The 15,559-nt window shown below is 37.6% G+C and overlaps 2 protein-coding genes across 2 annotated transcripts; one reads left to right on the forward strand and one right to left on the reverse strand.

The window, feature by feature from the left end:
* The first annotated feature begins 8,955 nt into the window (after positions 1–8,955).
* LOC127764331 (putative homeobox-leucine zipper protein HOX26) lies at positions 8,956–10,214 on the forward strand. The gene is made up of 2 exons (XM_052289199.1): positions 8,956–9,380; positions 9,689–10,214. Exons 1-2 carry the CDS (start codon positions 8,958–8,960, stop codon positions 10,010–10,012), a joined length of 747 nt encoding a protein of 248 aa, XP_052145159.1. The 5' UTR covers positions 8,956–8,957; the 3' UTR covers positions 10,013–10,214.
* Positions 10,215–11,430: 1,216 nt separating this feature from the next.
* On the reverse strand, positions 11,431–14,177 carry LOC127764095 (uncharacterized). Its single transcript, XM_052288924.1, has 2 exons — positions 14,131–14,177; positions 11,431–12,710 (listed from the first exon to the last, which is right to left on the reverse strand). The coding sequence occupies exons 1-2, from the start codon at positions 14,175–14,177 to the stop codon at positions 12,236–12,238; spliced, it is 522 nt and encodes a 173-aa protein (XP_052144884.1). The 3' UTR covers positions 11,431–12,235.
* Positions 14,178–15,559: the final 1,382 nt, after the last annotated feature.

A 15,559-nucleotide genomic window follows, 5' to 3' on the forward strand; every position in this document is an offset into this window, starting at 1 on the left:
GAATGAAAGACCCAGGATATCTAACATGTATATTGCATGCCAGACATAAGTCACTAATACATAAGTAACATCATCATGATTAATAAATAAGTAACATAAGTCACTAAGCATGTCATTTGATAAAGACAGGGATGTTGAATAAACAGTGGCAGAAAGTAATTCGACGAAGATAGCAATGTTGAGATAGTTTCAGTTAACTTTGCAGCTCACTAGGCCTGTACTGAAATGAAATTGAGTTCAGCAAGAAAATACCTTGTGCTTGACTCAATGTTCAGCTTAACACCGCAATTACCAGCAAATGCCATTTCAAGAACACTCGTATTAAGACCTCCATCACTAAGCAATTCCTAAACGGCCTCAAAACCTTTCTTTAAGATATCCTAGGTCAGGTCAATGCGCAGCAAAACTCCATCCTTGCCAAGCTTCAAATCAAGAGTTACTGTAAATGTTTTTTTTCAAACGACCAAACAGATTGGTTGGTGTTATATTTATAGAAGGGGTTAAGTTACACAGCCGAAGACTGGATGAAAAGGAAAAAAAACTGTACAATTCTGACGGCAAACAAGCTTGCACGTCAGACCTTTCTACTCCTCATGGCAACAATCTTGCAAACAAGCTTTGCTCCGGCCAAGCTCCAATAGCCTAACTCATCTTGGATGCAATTGGTTATTTGATAAGTTGTTGTCTTTTTTCCTCTGAAGATTCTCACATTCTCTTCTTTCCATATCTCCTAGGCAATGAGCAAAAAGACTGATTTGAGCGCTTTGTGTTTTGTTGTCTTCAGGTTGCTAGTCCCTTGCGTCTACTAATCCAACAGGTCTTTGCTAGCACTCCACTTCTGGATGATGCGCCCTTGCCACTCCACCATTATATCATGGCAAGTCACATAAGCACTGATGACCAGATTTCCAGGGCCCTGACCCAATTTTCACATAAATTTTTTCTTTTTTTCCTCGTATATTCCCTCAAATTTTCACATGTTTTTTTATTCCACCTATTCTTCGTCATTTTTCCCATTCCCCCTTATTTTTATTTTTTTTCTTTTCTTTTTTCCTTTTCATTCATTTTTAGCATTTTCTTGGCCTTATATTTCAAATTTTTTGGACCAAACATGCTAATGGGCCTATGCTGGCCCATACACCACATTTGGGCTCATGGCCTCCTTGGATTATGTTTCGGCCTAGGTCTCAACACGTGGGTCGGCACGACACGGTCCGCTACAGAAAGCTGCGCTATTACAAAGTCAGTGCCATGCTGGTCCAGGCTGCCCGTTTGGACACCTATAGTCTTATCTTCCCTCTCACAACGCCGTCGGAGCAATCTGCCAAAATGGACTTGGCCCTGTGCCGTCGTCAAGATGCAGCCATGCCATTGCCATGCCGATGCAGGTCTCCATTTCATGATTTCATCTCCATCGATCCACACGCGCGGCGCAGCCAGGGATGTGCTCACTTTGTTCGTAAGCAATAAAGATGGGGATTAAGTAAAGGCATGTAAAACGATAAAATTATTAGTAATTGATTATTTGTTTGGATGTAATTATTAGTAAAAACTTAAAAGCTGATTTATTTGATATTTTAGAACAATTTTTATATGAAAACATTTTTATAAGAAACATATTGTTTAGCAGCTTTCAGCTTGAAAAACATGTTAACGAAAGTGGGAGTAGATTCTGTATTTTAATTAGAAACGAAAGCATATCCAGCTCCTCTGGGTTTTGACGAACCGTACCATGAACAATCCATGGATAATATATCCAGCTGATCAACACAACTACTTTTGGTCAATTCCTCCATCTCACTCTCGCTCCCTTTTTTTTTCTTGTCTTGGTCTCTTTATTTTTTTTTCCCATCTACATAATTGCATATGTACATATGCTTTGACAAGATCATACGTACGGTCGGTCGATGACGTCGTGGTCAGACAAAATATGTCACCAAATGTGACCGTGACACAGCTGACAACATCATTTTATACAAGAGCAGAAACAATGTACTAGTACTACGCTTCTGATGAATTGCGAGACCAAATATTTTGTTTGTTTTTGCATGATCATCACTTGTCATGCGTACGTACCTTCGATCTATTTTAGTGAGTGTTCAATGAACCATACATATTAGTATTGTTTTTGTTAATTAAGTATCTCACCTACTTAGATCCTCTTATATATGTTCTCTCTTGATCTCCTCTGATGTTACCTATAAATAGCTACTACTACTATTTCTCTTTTTGAGAGACCAAATTAGCTAGTAGCTACTTCTTGATGTTTTTTAGATGTCTTGTATGTTAATTGCCTTCTAATTAAACGTCAAACTCCACCATATACAAAATCCTTTTACACTTTCACTTTGTGGATTAGTAGAAATTAGCACCTATACATATATATACTACATATGATAAGTGAACATGGAGCATGAGTCAAAAAGTGCAAAATCTCTGACCTTATCTAAGCCGCTTTTCTTCAGAAGGACCTTTCATTAGCCGAATCAGCTCTGGATTATTGATCGTTAGCTGCTTTAACTTCAGCATCACTGAAAAAGAAAGAAATTAACAAAGAGAGATTAAAACCACAGTATATGTGTGGTTGGTTCGTGACAGCTTCCGGGCTTTTGACGCCATCTAACAGCTGACAATTTCAAGAACCATATAAAGTCTGCACCTTCTTCATATCATCGAAGCAAATCAAGACTAATCGATCTCTGCATGCAATCATCGTACAATCAATCGATTAATTACTGCAACGATATTGACGAAACAAACGTATTTCTTCAGCTAGCCATGGAACAGGTCTTTTTAAAATATTACTCCTAATCAATTTGCAGTATACATCTAAAATAGAGTGGAATGGGTACAAAAGCAGCTCTAGACCTGATCTTCTGCTACAATTTGCTGCAGTGAAGTCTTTTTTTTTTTTCACATCGTACGTACTAGCTAATTAATTACTTAACTAGCTAGATCACCTGAAACAGTCACTTGATCAATCTTGTTTTAGACTTTTTAGATGACTTTGTCAGTTGAGCTACTGATGATTTAGAACACAGTAAGAGTTTGGATAATTAAAACGAATACATGCACATAAATATAATATTAGCATCGATCTTGGACGTTATCAACGCCCCTATGGCGTATTTAGTATTTACTGCTTTAGGGATCATATTTCAAGAACATGGAAGGGTGTTTATTTTTGTATTGACATATTTATTAATTATTTTAATATTTAAAAATAGTGACAGGATATATAACAACATCATCGTGGCGTGATTGCTAATATGTAGACCCATGGACAATGGGTCTCACATGTCAGTAGTGAGGATGCTGTGGTGTATAGTTTACGCGAAAACTCCTTTTCTTTCAAGTATGTAGATATTTTATCGTGTTATTTACTTATTTTTCCTCGTCTCTTGAAAGATCTGTAAAGCCCTTTTTTTTACACCTTTTGTGAAAAAGCAATATGTCTCCTTTTGCTAACAAAAATTGCTGTCCGATCATGGCTTTTAGGATTTCATGTCTGCTGGTTGGGTGGACTACACAATTTTCAGCAACTACGGCACATAATATCCACAACATCAGCGTCGACGAATTTCGAAACCCAATCATAATATCGCATGACGGTCATATCCACGAATATGGTGTCAAAATCAAGAGATCTTTGTTCATCTAGTTTCAAGAAAAAACATATCTCTTTTACATGGCCCTAGACCCATTCAGCGCGCATTATTGTTTACTTCTCCAATGGGGTCTATTAATCACTCCATTTCACATGAGTAAGCCATGAAAATGAAGGCAAAGAAAATTTTAACCACCATATATATATTTAGTCAGATTATTCTCCCTGCAAGTTATCTCAGCTAGATTTTCCTTCAACAACCTATGTTGTTAGCTGTAATATTTGCCAAAGACACGTAATCCCTTATTGCAACAACCAAGCAGCATACTGGACTCATGCACTACTAATCATGCTCTAATTTCAAAAAATAAATACTAATCATGCTCTTGGAATATAATTAAGCTTAATTAATTGTTTGTCTTTGCTATGCGGCTGCTTGCTGTCTCCGACATTGACCATGCTATGATCAACTTACACACGTGTGCGTGCGCGCACACATCACTACATATTTTTTTCCCAGTCGATTTTCCGACTCTCGCATAATTTTTTTAAGATATTTTTGCGTGATATGTTGGACTTCTAGACTTAAAAAATTTTAAATATATAGTGGCGTAATACAACAAATGTATTATATTATTCCTAGCTATTTGAAATCAAGTCAGCGTTATTAACTTACATATATGAAACCTGTGACACAAAATATCTAAGTCACGATTTTGGCTATAACTAGTAAGGCTGCTTATATATAGGGAAATATCATGTGAAAATAAACCAAGTGTTGGAAACTCGTAAAAATCATACATAAAAGTTTTGTAAATTCATAAAAAATTACTAGAGATAGGTGTAGATATGAAATATATTCTCACCAAATATCAATTCCAAACTCAACTTCATTTGAGAGAAACAAAAGTAACAAATTTTAGGTGAATAGTCTCATATTACTCACCCTAAATTTGTCCTTTTTGTTACTCCCAAATAAAATTAAGTTTGAACTTGAGATTTGGTGAGAATGTATATCATATCTACATCTAACTATCTCCAATAATTTTGTTTCATAAATTTGCAAAAGTTTTAGGTAAGATTTTCAAGAGTTTTCAATACTACTAATTAGCTAGTTTTCACCGAATATATCCTCGTTTGTATGTTCCAAATCGTACAAGTTAGTCAAACCATACTAAATATGTCTGTTCAAAATGTTGGACTAGATTGTCTAATTAAGTCATTTTTTTCTTAAGTAGTGGTAAAGTCTAGGGATGACATGCATGAACGACCGTACCAATTTTCCACGTGTACATACTGCCTCCTTGCTATGCATATATGCTGCAGCAAGACAGCAAATTAAGCTAAGGTTAATTGCCAAATTAATTATATTGGTTATTTGGTCTCCTACTTGACCAGGATATTAGTAATGCCAAGATCGTACGTGCAAGTAAGCGGATATTTTTACTAGTATAATTTTCTCACGTTTGATCAATTATTAGCCTACGACCAGCTACTTAGGTACATCTGACTAATTAATTAACAGTGGCACGTACATATACGTACCATATATCACCTGGTGTTTATTGCTTAATATATCTCTGTCTTGACTTGTACCATAACTTCGAAACACATGAAATATAATTAATAATTCGTCTGTAAAGGATCGATGTACCAGGCCAGCATTGCGTCCCGATGGACCCCAAATCAAACTGTAACAACCGGTCAATTATCGATTTTCGACTGGTTATTTCATTTACATGGCGGTCAGAACGTCAGATTATCCCTTACTCCCGAGCCCCATTGAGACAAAGTATTTATAGAATAATTTTGTAGAATATAAATTTTATAGGATTTTTTTCTATCTAGATAACACTTTAAAATATAGGATTAGACCCAATTTAATTTGTTGACAAAATAAGACGGATGGTCAAACGTTGAAAAAAAAACCACAACTGTATTTAAAATGGGATGGATGAAGTACATCCTTTACAGATGAATTATTAATTATATTTATGATTATTGACTTTTTAACAGAGTTTTCTGACTTAATTTGAGAAACATCAATCCGTACTTGCATACGTACATCAGTACATGCATGTACGTATAGCAGCCTAGCGGGATTGACCCGAAATTGAGGTGCTTGGTGAGCTCAAGTAGCATACGTACTGGAGTGTTGACTACGTGATTATACTATTCATCACCAGTGATTTTTTAATTATATATTTAGTTTAGTATGAACGAAATTAAGTTGTGTGGTATATCTATGATGCACAATACTTTGATGATATGGAATGTTTCAGTTTATATTTTAATTAAAAAGATTCAAGTTCAAAGATAAATAGTGGAAACTACATATCTAGAGATAGGTGGTAGCTAGATAGTTAATTGCATTTCAATAAAACTCCATCGAACCCTGTTAGAGCATGGCCAACTGCAATCCAAAACTGTGTTCCATTCAAATTTCATTTTAATCTCTAAGGATTCAAACATATACTTCTCTCCGGGAGATATCCTAAACTTAACTTTCTATAATAATAATAATAATAATAATAATAATAATAATAATAATAATAATAATAATAATAATAATAATAATAACGCCAGTTATGTTTTCAAAATTAAAGTTGTGTATATATAATCACAATTCGTTCATCCACATGCAATTAAATTGACGGTTAATTTGAACATATATTGGACTGCACAGCGTTAATTAATTCAGTCGTTCGATCGAGTTCGTTGATCAATTTGCAGCACGCAGTCTGCGAATGCAAACACGTAAGCAAACATGGACATATTTGGTCAGTTGATCAATCGATCGACCATATATATATATCGTTTTCAATCAACGTGCACGTGCTACGCAGCCCTCGTTGATTAATTATCACTCCTAATAACTGTATAATTTTGGGCGATTATTAACGTTAATCCCTACCTGATAATCATACGTACACACATTGATTTGATTGTCAGTTAATTATAATTAGTCCGTAGCTAGGGCGACGTCTTCCAACCCCACCAACAGTAAACACCCTGCTAGCCACGGTGATTTTATATATTAATTATTTCACATTTTCACTGCGTACTGTAAAGTATAGTCAAAAGTATTTTAAACTTGGACTAATAATATGGCTACAATTTGTGCTAAAAAATATATGGTTACAATTAATTGGTGTTCCACATATGGAAGAGTAATTCTATTTTAACATATATAATAGAAATTATATTGTTACTCTAGTTTAGCGGTCTTAACTCAAAAATTGTATTTCTTTATAAATAAAAGTACATCGTAGACCTGTACATATACCAGTTTTATTTTTCAAAACAGGAGAAGCAATTCAGCAATAATGTTGTGTACTTGACGCTTGAAATGTTTATTAGCCGTTGTAAAATTAAATAAAACTTAAACTGTTGCGAGGATATATATAATTTTCTATAAAAAAAATACTATTATGCTCATAATAATTACTAGTGCTTAGTTCCACTAGGTTGTAAAGTTAGTCAGACAACATCTTATTACACACCATGCAAGAAGATGTACTCCCTTCATTTCAAAATATTTTGTTTCTTTACACGACAAAGCTTTGGCCAACTATTGCTCTACTATACTATTATTATGATATAATTAACATGAAATTTAAGGTACTCACTCCTTCCACTCTAAAATAAGTTCATCTTTGGCATTGGGTATTCAAAATAAGGTGGAGGAAAAAAAACTAAAATGTTGTTCATATTAGCGAAAGTAGTATTGACGTGTTGGTAGGTAAGGAGTAGATAAAAGTTAGCGAAGGAACAAAACTTATTGATTTATGATTTGCGAATCAAGAGTAAGGAAGGAGATAATAGGGGAACTTATTCTAAAAGAAAGGGTATAGGCATAAAGCCTAGAAATAAAATTATTTTAGGACTGAGGAGTAGTTATAATTATTTTTTAATAACACAAATAATATCTTGATAGAATATATATAATATTTATCAATTATCAGCGCCTTTTCTAAGAAAACAAAATACATCTTCTATTTTGGGACGGAGGGCCATATTGTTATTCCCTCCATCAAAAAATATTAAGCATATTTTTTTAGTTTTTAAATAATATGATCATATTTATATTATCTAAGACTTAAATAAATATATTATCTTTTCGTTTTGTAATGCTAGATTAAATCCTTGAACAGACCATACCAACTACTCCATATGTTCCATATTGATCATCATATAAATTTTTTCACCAAAATTAAGGAAAACTTAAAAACTTAACTTCCTTGTATTTTATCTAATGTGCGTATGTGGTAGAGAAAATTAAAAAAAAAGCTTTTAACTCCCCATGCACAAGAAATATGTGCTTTATTGTACTACCCTGAATGCTTGCATATATGTACTCCCTCCAATTTTATTTTAATTGACGTTTTTGGACAATGACACGGTCTACAATATATATCTTTAACCTTATTTTTCTATTATAATATATACAATAAATAAATGCATGTTTACTTTAATTATAGTGTTTTGAAAGACAAATCTATATATGTTGTTCTAGTTTCTTTAAACTAAATATTTTTAAAGTTATCGATGGTCAAAATTATAAAAGTTTGGTCTCAGCCTTATCTAAAACGTGAATTATTATAGAACCGGAGGGAGTATAGATGTAGTAACATTGCACATCAAACGAAGGGGCCATGGATCAAGGTTATATGGTGATCAATTTGGAATTTTTGACTTTTCATTGTATGATGATTAATATGAAAACGATAAAAATATCTTAATACTCGTTGGTGGCATACATGCATTGCTAGTTTTTTTTTATTGATCTTTGATGACAAAACAAATACGTATGACACTTTAGCACCTTTGTTTCATAAAAACCTAAGCTTTTTGGTACTAGATTGATTTTTTATGGGCTGGAGGGGTACACTTTTGGATAGAGGGAGGGAGTGAGCAAACATGAGCCAACAGTTAGCGATGTTGTTGGTGTGCAGGGAGCGAGCAAACATGAGCCAACGCATTGCGAAAGCCAATAAAATTGGTCAGTTTCAAATTCATTAATTGTCACCCAAGTTTAGCTAGCATATCTAGATCTTGACCAAAATCAGACTTGTCTACACAGTCCTACACCTGTGGCTGTGCCGCTTCGGTTTCCTGTCTCCCAGTCCAACCACCCCATTAATCCACCTAATTAACCAAATTAATTACTGATAATCACTGCTAGTATTACCGCATAAACCTCCACTGTTAAGTTACTTAACCTAATTGTCCCCTTTAATCCACACACGTAACCGCAAGCGACCACGTCGATCCATCGATTGGCTTCGCGCGCCATATAAATTTGCTTCAATTCACCGGAGAAGCCATCAAACCAACCACCATTGGCGCCATGTCGAGCTCGAGCTTGACGACGACCAGCAGCATGGACTCCGTCGTCGACGGCGGCCTCGACACGCGCCTCTCTCTCGCCGTCGGCTGCTGCCCGCCGCGGAGGAGGCCGGTGTTGCTGTTCGGTGAGGTGCTCCCGTCGCCGGAGAAGAAGGTGGCGGCGGCGGCGGTGGTGGCTGCTGGGAAGCGAGGCCGAGAGCAGAGGGGTGAGGCTGAGGCTGAAGCTACGACGACGAGGCAGCGGCGGAGCTGCAAGAAGGGCAGGAGGGGGAGGGGAGACGACGATGACGACGACGGTGATCGCCGGAGCCCGAGCGGCGGCGGCGGTGACGAGGAAGGCGCGAGCAGGAAGAAGCTCCGGCTCACCGGCGAGCAGGCCACGCTTCTCGAGGACAGCTTCCGCGCCCACAACATCCTCTCCCATGTAAGTCACAAAATTACTCCAAATCCACGCGATCCAAATTCAATATATTCATACATGCAGATTTTATCTTAGTTTTTATTATAAAAACCTTTTCAAGTTCGTAATAACTAAAACTCAATTAATCTTGCGCTAATAGTTTTCTCATTTTGTATGTGTGCTGACTTTATCTTCATTTTAATCTATTTCAAACGCCACCATAGAACATTAGAACAGACAAATTATTGCACATGGTTTCGTGAAAAGGATGTTTGTTTCATCCGAAATTTTGATCAGAAATGTGATTGAATTTTGGAATCAAATTCAAACAGGCGGAGAAGCAGGAGCTGGCGGGGAAGCTGGGGCTGAGCGCGAGGCAGGTGGAGGTGTGGTTCCAGAACAGGAGGGCGAGGACGAAGCTGAAGCAGACGGAGGCCGACTGCGACCTGCTCCGCCGCTGGTGCGACCACCTCGCCGCCGACAACGCCCGCCTCCGCCGCGACCTCGCCGAGCTGCGCCGCTCCTCCTCCTCGCCGCCGGTGTCCGGCCTCGCCGTGGCCACGCCCGTCGTCTGCCCCTCCTGCGCCCACGACGACAAGCGCCGCCTCGCCTTCGCCACCGCCGCCGCCGCCGCCGGCGACATGGCCAGTAACTGATCGAGCTGGGCTCCTGCTTGCCGGCCATCACAAACACTGTTTAATTAATTAATTAGACACGAACAATTATTTATATTAAGGTTGATTTTGCTAGTACTAGTTTAGCTAGCTAGCTAGCTAGCTACCACGGGCTTAATAATTCGTTTGGATTATTGGGAAAATTTTATACTCTTCATCAATTAGGAACATGATTAATTTTGCATTTTTACTGACCAATACATATGTTTATATATATATATATATATATATATATATATATATATATGATCAGATATGTATGTATGTATGTATGTATGCATGTATATATACACACATACATATTTGGTACAATCAGTAAGTTGATTTTTCTGTCACTCATGTGCTTGATTATTGTTTCTATATTTTTTTTCATGCGAATCTCATATTTAATTCCATGAAGAGATGCATCTTCTCTGAATTCGTTTAGATCGGATTGAACAGAAAAGCTATCTCAAGAGTTTAGCTTTGAGAGTTGGAAAGGAAATAGGGCGGTGGGTAAGGCCTATTTCAGACCGAAAGGCGGGTCTGGATTAATGAGGGAAGACTCATGTGTTGAGTATCAAACAAAAGATCACAATTTTTTTATCAGTCGCAACAGTTTCATATTCAGAGTCTCAGGTGGTGTTTGGATCCAGGGACTTAACTTTAGTCCATGTATTTAGACACTAATTTAGAGTATTAAATATAGACTACTTATAAAACTAATTACATAAATGAAAACTAATTCACGAGACAAATTTTTTAAGCCTAATTAATCTATAATTAGAGAATGTTTACTGTAGCATCACATAAGCTAATCATGGATTAAATAGGCTCAATAGATTCGTTTCGTGAATTAGTCCAATATTATAGATGGGTTTTATTAATAGTCTACGTTTAATACTTATAATTAGTGTCCAAACATCCGATGTAATAGGAACTTAAAATTTAGTCCCATCTAAACAGGGTCTGAAGGCTCGTTAGGAAATAGCACATGCGGAGGATTTCTTCAACTCGGTAGCCTTTGCATTCACTTCCATCAGTTAAACCAAGTTTGTTATAAGCCAAAATGGAGAAAAATAATTATATGTTATCTGTTACTACAAACATTATTAATAATCAATAACCACTAATTAAATGAATAGGAGAGGAGGGCAAATACACTGCATACAAGCATACAATTCACAAGCTTAGTATAGATATGTTTGGGCCATTTTGGAGGCCATGTGTATGGTTGAACAGAAAGCCCAAACAACACCAGCTAGGCCCTATTTGCACAAAAACAGCAGTAATGATTATGAATTCAAAAACCAAAACAAAAGAAAATGTTTCAAAAACCTTCAGGAGGCAAAATTCCCAAACCTCCATGAATCAAACATCCATCCCCTGCTCTCCATGTGCTACTCTGAAATAACATTTCTCAGCTACCCAAAAAAAATCATGCGTTCCAAATATTGTTTGTACTGCATAAAAGATGAAATCCTTCCAACTTTTCAAGAGAGATTGGATGGAACAAGCAAGTGAAACAAGTGATGGATTGGATGCTCTGTTTTTCATCCAACCAACTGATGAAGAATCCTTCCTCTTGTGGAGTCAGAAAAACACCCTCGCAGCGAAAAGGCGATGGAGAATCTGATCGAATCAGACACAGTTCTTGTTATTGGCCCTGACCAGAAAACAAAAGCAAGAAACCAAACTACACGGACAGAATATCCAAAGCTGAAGTGATCATGATCATGCATGAATCATACTGGAGGACATAAAACAGAAATCTTTTTCACCAGCAATATATACATATATATATATGATATAGTAGCATTGTGGTAGCTTCAGATGATCATTCATGGTGAGCAAAACAAGAGAAGAAAGCCGAGGATTATTACTGATAATCATACTATGTGTCAGCTACTGCTATTTAGTACTTCCTCCGCTCTAAAATATAAGCATTTATGCGTGTTTTTCAAAATGAATAGGCGGAGAAATGTTCGGAAATATTTTAAAAAACACGGAGAAATGCTTATATTTTGAAACGCGGGTATTACTTACTACTGATGAAGTGTCAGTAATTACTGCTAATATAATATGCAGCAGTGATGCAAGAGATTGATAGAGATTAGGAAATGGTCGTCGTCGTCTTTGATGTTCTTCTCCTTTCTTGGCCGCCATGGCTGGCAATGGCAATGGCGTGAGAGCTCGCTTTGATTTGGCTGTACACGCGCCGCGCGCTCATCGGTTGTGAAGAGGGTTGGAGCCGGTGGGGACGACCCTCTCGTCGGCGGCGGCGGCGGCGGGCGGCGACCACCCGCAGCCCGCGGCGGCGGGGCCGGTGGCGCCGCCTCTACTGCTCCTCTGCTTCTTGCACCGGGAGGCGGAGGCGGCGGCGGCGGCGAAGGCCGCGGTGGAGGAGGCGACGACGACGCGGCCTCCACCGGTGTGCGCCATGCCGCCGCCGCCGATAGGCACGCCGCGCGCCGCGGCGGCGGCGAGCAGCACGAGCGCCAGGCACGCCGCCGGGAGGGAGTACTTCCACCGCCGCCGCCACCTCATGGCACGGCCACGTCGCCACATCGCGCTCGCGCCAATGCCAAGCCGGGGCAAGCAAGCGCACGCGCGAACGACAGACGCCGGCGGCGCCGGCGGCGAGAGGCGAGCCGGCAACGGCGTGGCTCCGACGAGCTTGACGCGTAGCGAAGTAGCGAAGCTGCAGAAGGAGAGGAAACGAGAGAAGCAGAGAAGAAACAACTTTGGCTTGCAAAACCCGTTTATATGGAGTACCTCTTTGTCACAATATTTGGCGCTTAAAATAATATACTCGTCCAAACTTTTAAAATTTTGACTAATTAGAGAGCAGTACATGATTTGATTTATTTTTAAGGTGGGCGAATAATAAATTATGTTTGTTACTTGAGTAAATTTCACGAAACTACATAGTTAAAACGTCGTATTACAAAACTACAGATTTAATACAAGACTTTTCAAAAAAACTACAGATTTAAGGCCAAGCATAAAAAAGATAGATTTGATACTCGAATTATCACAAAACTACATATGTTAAGGTGTAAATTTCTACCACTACTATTTTGTCAGAGTTATAAATGTTGTAGTTTTGTAGTTAACTTGGTGCAAAACATATAGTTTTGTGATATTTTTATTACTAAAAATGTAATTTTATGATACTCCATCTTAAATACGTAGTTTTTCGATAAATTTAGTCCTAAATATGTAGTTTTGTGATACATCGTCTTAAATATTTATTTTTATGTTACATCGTGTTAAAATCTATAGTTTTGTGATAGCTTGAGTACATGTAGTTTTGTGAATTTTACTCTTGTTATTTTGTATTAGTGAAATGTCTGTACGTTAGATATTTGTTTCGTGAAACAATATAGTACCACATGTGACAAACTAACATTAAGTCATGACATCTCTTGAATTATTTTTTTAGAAAAAAAAAACATTAGCCCTCCTTTGGAATAGAGAAATTTTGTAAACAAATTTGAGGAAATGAAGGTGTGAAAATATTCATGTGTTCAAAATGAACCCTTATGCCCTGTTTGGCTAATGGGTTAAGGAAATGATTTTCCACCCACCAAAGAGTGTGTCTTTTAAATCCTAGCCATCCATTATCCCTCTCTTATTTCATCCTAACCCTTCACCCATTTTCCTACCTCAATTCCACTCCTCTCCCCATTATCCAAACACACTGTTAATATTGACTATTTTGTTGATACCAAATGTGGAGTGTATGGACCATCCTACTAAGAAAAAGATGATGGGAAATTTAGGCCCAATATGTAATTTTCTGAATATTGGAATCCATTACACTTGACCAATAAAAGCATTGATTTTGTGATCAGAGAGCTAGAACAGGAGGTGCATAAAAGAGGGGGTCAAAGAGGGACTCCTAGGATTAACAGTAGGAAAAGCTGCAAGGCCAGCCCCATCCCTTTGATGCAGCACTGCCACCAAACCACATTGATGAGCCTTCAATCACCTATATGCCTCAGAGAACACTGAGAAGACTAGAGAGAAAACCACAGCAAATGGGGAGAGACCTACTTAAAGCAAAGGTGTAGACCATTGAGGCCCTTGTGATGGAATGGAATGGAATGGAAATGTACATCATGGGTTGTGTTGTGCACTTGTGCCTCACCCTTCCAGTGCTCATCCAGTGCTATATGTATCCATGACATTTGTTACAATGTGCCCATTCTCATTTCATACACCAATTTGCTAGGTTCCTCTCTTTGGGGGCCAATGTGTGTACTTCTTGTATTATCCTAATTGTATGTGTAGTTTACACTAAGGTACTTTTCTGGAAGATTGTACTTAAGCCCACCCAAAAAGAGAACCATGGAACTAGAAGATCTCATGCTTTGTCATTGACTCATTGCTCTTCACTTTGGTCGAAAAAAAATGGTTTCATACCAGCAGAAGATCGAAAGTTTGATTGTGTATATGCCACCGAACTTTTTCGGTACTGTTTGATGATCTTGGAAAAATGCGTTAATGCTTTTTCTTTACAATAAAGGAAGCTTTATTGATATAAAACAATTAAATCAAGATGATACAATAATCTTAGAACCACTTTTGACTTATGCATATCTAGAATACATATAATCTAAAATGTTTCTGGTAAACATAATGGACACACTAATGACTATCTATCCGTAGACTAAATCAGCACGTATATACCTAGGTAAAAAAAGTTTCCTAACCACCTAGTCCAAATTTGACAGCCCACATAAACTAAATCATGTGATTCTGTGAATAACCAAGTAGATAATTATTTTTCTTCTTGTAAAAAATCACAATATTTCTGCTTAGCCATAAAGACTAACAATGTAGCAATGCACAATGATTGTCTTAGGTAGCACATCAAACAAAAATGATCCTTTTCTTAATTCTTCAAAATTCATGGGTAATAAAAACAATGAAAGGAGATGGAAAGTACACAACTCCATATGGCTTTCCATGCTCATTATCCTCTATATCAAACAAATGACCCTTTTCAATTCTTCAAAATTCATGGCCAATAAAAACAAGGAAAGGAGATGGTAAAGTACACAACTCCATGGCTTTTCATGCTCACTATCCTTACAGGAGGATTAGACATGTCCCTTTTTTCCACCAGAAGGAAATAATTGATATGTTCTCCAGCTTTGGTGGTAGTAGGGCTTTCGGTTCTGTCACGTTGCCATCACTGTTGATGCCATCACCTTGGTACGTGCTGAGTTATATGCTTCATTCAATGCAAAGCGTAGCTTGTACATGCCGGCCGTACTGTGGCCCATCAGGTAGAGCCAGGCAGGCCACAGGACAAAGATTTGTTCAATGATTCCATCAACATCAACATCAATGCTTACAATTGTTTTTTTAAAAAAAACAATTGGCTTGATCAGACCAGAATGATCTTTGAAGTGATGTCTTTCTCAATTGCTTTGGTTTTTTTTGACATGAGTGTTAATCTTGATGCCTATTGCAGTAGTTTAGTACTATCTGTTTACCCATCGTTTTACCAAGAGCTGACTATAACCCATAATAATATTT

This window comes from Oryza glaberrima, chromosome 2 (assembly GCF_000147395.1).
Source record: "Oryza glaberrima chromosome 2, OglaRS2, whole genome shotgun sequence".
Taxonomy (NCBI): domain Eukaryota; kingdom Viridiplantae; phylum Streptophyta; class Magnoliopsida; order Poales; family Poaceae; genus Oryza; species Oryza glaberrima.